Here is a 4,579-nt window from a genome sequence, read left to right as displayed (position 1 = left end):
ATAAAAAAAAACCCCAAAACAACAAAATAAAAGAAAAAAGAAGAGTTCTATTCTAAATAATTCAGCAGTCAAACCAAAAAATCTGTGTCTGAAATACAAGCAGAGCTTGTATTTTACTTGAAGAAGAAAGGTCAAAAGAAAACTTGCATTTAGCCATTAAGGTAAGAAATTAAACTCCAGTCATCAATGCAGTGAAGTCAAATTCAGGCTCAGTGTTTTCCCTCTGGAACTGTTGGTTCCCACCTGTGTTGAGCTGAATACACCCAAAAAATACTGACTAGAAATGGAGGGTTTATACCATTAGTGAAAAATTCTATGTGCATTTCTGTCACCTGCACAGGGAAATTGAGCAAAACTTGTCTGCAATGCAATATAAAATAATCTTATTACTTTATGAGATTTCCTTCTACAGTGACTTTTCTTAGACTACTGCAAGTGCAAATCTTGAACATTTTGTTCTGCCTATACAACTGCTTTATACTCAAATTTTTCTGTTGGTTCATACAAGAATTTTTCTAGTTTGTGTCCAGAAATCTGACAATGATTCATACCCTTTATATCTAGCAGTTCCAGCAGTTTACCAGTTCATACAAGAATATATGTTGATGTGTTTCATAAAACATACAAAGAGTATGATTAGCCAAATGCTATCCATTAAATCCATCACAATATTGTGAAATAACATCATTTTTTTTCTGTCTGCCTTGGGTAGCAACATATTTCCCAGCCTGTTTTTACATTCCTTGTGTTGAAAAAGGCAATTGAAAATTAATATCCATAAGTGGGAGCTATCTAACTTAAATTTGGAGATCCACATTGACATTTCCTGGCTTCTGAGGGCTCAGCTCTGCTCCCTCACAGCTGATTTCACCTCCACTTGTCCTTCGCAGTGGGAGACACTTTAGACCATACTCTCTTTAGAAAAGCTGAAGATGCCTGCCCTTTGTGGTGGGACAACCTGCCATGATCCGAAGTTTTGCCAGTGCTGCAGATCACCTCTATTTCTCTTCCTGCCTTCTCCCAAAGAGTGGGGATGCTCCTCTTCCGTGCAATCCCGCTAGAAGCTTTACATGGGAGAATAAATGCAGATGAAAGCTTAGGTTACAGTCCTCCCTGCAGAGCTCAAAAGACATAGAACAAGGAATATATAATGAAAAGGGTGAGTGGTTAATTTTGTTTAGTTTCAAAGGGCTTCTGAAGGAGAACAGATAGTTTTTTGAAGGAAAAACATGGAAATCTCTTGCACTGTAAAGTGTTAAATGAGCTAAATGTAAACATATTAAACATGTCCTCTATAATTAAGCATTTTCAAAGAAGAAAAAAGGTACAAGTAGAGCTTGTATCGCACTTTCTGCTCATTAGCATTCATTTTGTTATGTACTTGGCACACAGAACTGTAGTGCATAATCGATCTGTCATCAGCTCTAGGAGAATCAAGCAAAAATCTCATGTTAAAAAAGTTAAGAATGTAAAGAATAAAATTTAGGTATCATGTTAAAAGCGCAGCTGTGAACCACTTGTTCATTGCAGTAACACATGTGATAAGCTTACCACCTCCACCATTTCCATGGGAGAAAGGTGCAGAAAGTCTTGTCTGAATAGTTATGACTGCTCCTTTGACCATTTCAGAGTGTTTTACCACTAGGAACATGTAGTCGTTGTTCCAAAAAGAGAAACAAACCCAAAATAAAATGACATACCCTCTATTAGAAGTGATTCCTTCTGAGTCATCAGAGTCATCACTGATATTGGGGCATTCAAAAAAGATGTTCCCACACATTTAACTCTAAATTGAATCTCTGAGAAGATCACTGGGTATCTAAATTCTTATCAGGTCTTAACCGTCTTTCTTTTGTTTCTTAATAAAATCCTTCCTACACACTCCTCCATTTTGAGCTGAGCTTGGAGAAATCTCCAAGGGTGTTCATCCCTCAAACTCTCACCGTCACAAGGGTGTAGGGTATTTAGGTCAGTTGCTGGAGTTTTGCTCTTTAAGTTGTTCTGTTACATGCAAAAGCTTAAAATAGCTCTTATAGATGGGGTTTGATTAGGTTTGCATAAAATCTCTGTCCAATGATTCGGATGTGAGAAGTCAAATCAAGCACAGTCATCCTCTGTAGGAGTAACCCGACTACCAGATATTAATGAGACCGAGACAGTTAATGCCTCCCTCTCTTTCCACAACAATTAATAAATACTTAGATTGAAGAGTTAAGAATCTTTCTCACTGACTATCGGGGGGAAACTCCAAGTCTGTATGGATTTTATTAATGGAACTCTATGTAATCAGACATTCTGGATACACATTGCACCCCTGTGGGGTTTGCTATTAAATTTCTCATATTTAAGGAAGGGGCAGAGCATAGGAGTTTTTACTATTGATGTCATATGTCAAAAGTCTGACCTTACTGCAAATCCCTAGGAAATTACATTCCACTGACATATGGTTTGAAGAGCAGCCAATAAGCCAAGTGAAGTTTACATACTATCAGTCCAAATCCCTGTTCCCCTAAGTCTGATATCCTGTTTTCTTTGGGAAAACCTCTTAATACCATATCAGTAACAGGTTTTCACTTAATAAACATTCTCTTTTGCAACACCTTGTAAATGTTCTTAACTTGCTAAAATGGAGTTAAGAAAGTGTTTTACAAAGCAATAGATTATCTGTTCTCAATAATTTTCTGTGGAAATGCTGTAGATATTTTTTCTGACAGCAATGAAAATTTTTTATAAGTTTCTTCACCACCACAACTGCAATATAAATGTCTTTTTCAAAAAACTGTTCTTGTCTTGGTATACAATTTACAACCTTCACACAAAGTTAATTCCATTATCTTCATATTCTCGTCTTACCTGACTTTTCTTCACTTAGAAAAACTGTGGGTTTTTCCAGGAATCTGGAGCTGGTGTAACTCTTATCTTGCTCACCTCTTGCTCTTCACCAAGAAAGCAATCTCAAACTAAGCAGAGTCCTCTGTATTTGCCTGTTTTTTTCAGCAGCAGAAAAAGGATATTGTCCTGGAGTACATTCTTAATTAAAAAGTAAAGAGTGTGCTCTGGAATTGGAAGATCCACACATGAATAAAGTCCTTTTCTTTTCAGCTAACTTGCCTCTTCCAGATCAGTCAGGTTGAAAAGTTGTGAATATATGTGGAAATTATTATGCCTTCAAATAAACACTATTCCTCTGCAAACCACTTGACTATCAAATCAGGGATGATAAATTAATATCAATATTATTGCTGCTTATGGATTAGTAGGGGAGACTTCCTTTTTGAGCTTTTCTTGCTGGCATATATTTTCATTACCTTGAGGCAGAGGCACATTTTTCTTAGCAGCATTATCAGTACAGTGCTGTGTTACAGTGAGGAGATACCCTTTGATGCCAAAAGAGAAACAGAGCTGTAGGACTGTTGATGAAGACTTAGGACAGGAATGATTTTGCTCTACCATGGTCTCAAACTCTCCTTCAGAGAAACTGTTCAATATCTTGGCTTTTTGGTTTTTTTTTCACTGCTAAAATAAAATAAATTGTGCTCATACGTACTCAGAAACAAGGTCATCACCTTGTCAGAGAGCAAACCAGCCTGTGTTACTTCCAGCAACTGCCGTCCAAATGCAATGAAAGGCTGGATGCCATGCCATGCGGCTGAGAGGAAAACTCACAAGGGCTTTAAGCTGTTGCTGGGCACACAATGTAGACCTCCACTGCTTGGTGTGTTTCTGATTTCCCTGTCTGACAGTAAGCTATAACTAAATGAGATCTGCTGTGCCTGAAATCAACAGGGTTCCTCAGATGCTTCACCAGATTGTCATTGTCACTATGTTGGTAAATGCATCTGGCACTATAAAGTTAGATACAGAACAGGGACCCTCCATTGAGTCTCATCATGCCCCTATCCTGATATTTTTCTTCCTGTTTTTCTGAGGATGAAAATCATAGACTCACAGAATGGTTGGAAAGGACCTTAAAGATCATTTAGTTCCAAACCCCCTGCTACGGGTGGGGGCAATTTCCACTAAACCAGGTTGCTTAGAGTCCATCTAACCTGGCCTTGAATACTTCCAGGGATGATCCACACTTCAGTTAGAAGTGAGCTTAAGTGCAGGTAGGGATGCCATATTCAAATAGTCTGTTTTCTTTACCTGATCTTTTATTGTCTGGTTTTCTTTTACTTCTGATATTTAGCAACTCACCATACAAAAAGTCATGGTGTTTTTAACCACACAACATCCAAGTGGCACAGTCCCAAATCAACTACTGTGACAGGATTCTTCAGTGGAACATCTTCATTTCTCCTCAATAGTCACAGCTTCATTATCACATCATCTTAATCATAGATTCATAGACTCATTAAGGCTAGAAAACTACTCCAAGAACATCAAGTCCAACCTTTGTGTCACTAATTACTCCTTTTTTCTTCTTTCTCTTACTAGGCCGTTTTTATTACCTAATCCACCCAACCAAGCTGACCTATGATGAAGCCGTTGAGGCATGCTTGAAGGATGGATCTCAGATTGCTAAAGTTGGCCAGATCTTTGCTGCCTGGAAGCTCCTGGGGTATGACCGTTGCGATGC

General features: G+C 38.1%; 1 protein-coding gene across 1 annotated transcript in view; it reads left to right on the top strand.

Annotated features, from left to right (window-relative positions):
- Positions 1-4,579, top strand: part of LOC103798102 (hyaluronan and proteoglycan link protein 1-like) — a gene marked incomplete at its 5' end in the record, with an annotated part of 17,019 nt that overhangs the window by 12,156 nt on the left and 284 nt on the right. Inside the window, 1 exon segment of the mRNA XM_009070344.1 lies at positions 4,438-4,579. This exon segment is cut by the window's right edge and continues 4 nt beyond it. Coding sequence (XP_009068592.1) covers positions 4,438-4,579 — 142 coding nt within the window.

This window comes from Acanthisitta chloris, unplaced genomic scaffold (assembly GCF_000695815.1).
Source record: "Acanthisitta chloris isolate BGI_N310 unplaced genomic scaffold, ASM69581v1 scaffold30182, whole genome shotgun sequence".
NCBI lineage: Eukaryota > Metazoa > Chordata > Aves > Passeriformes > Acanthisittidae > Acanthisitta > Acanthisitta chloris.
The sequence above is the reverse complement of the archived record's forward strand: the minus strand, read 5'-3'. Positions and strand labels throughout refer to the sequence as shown.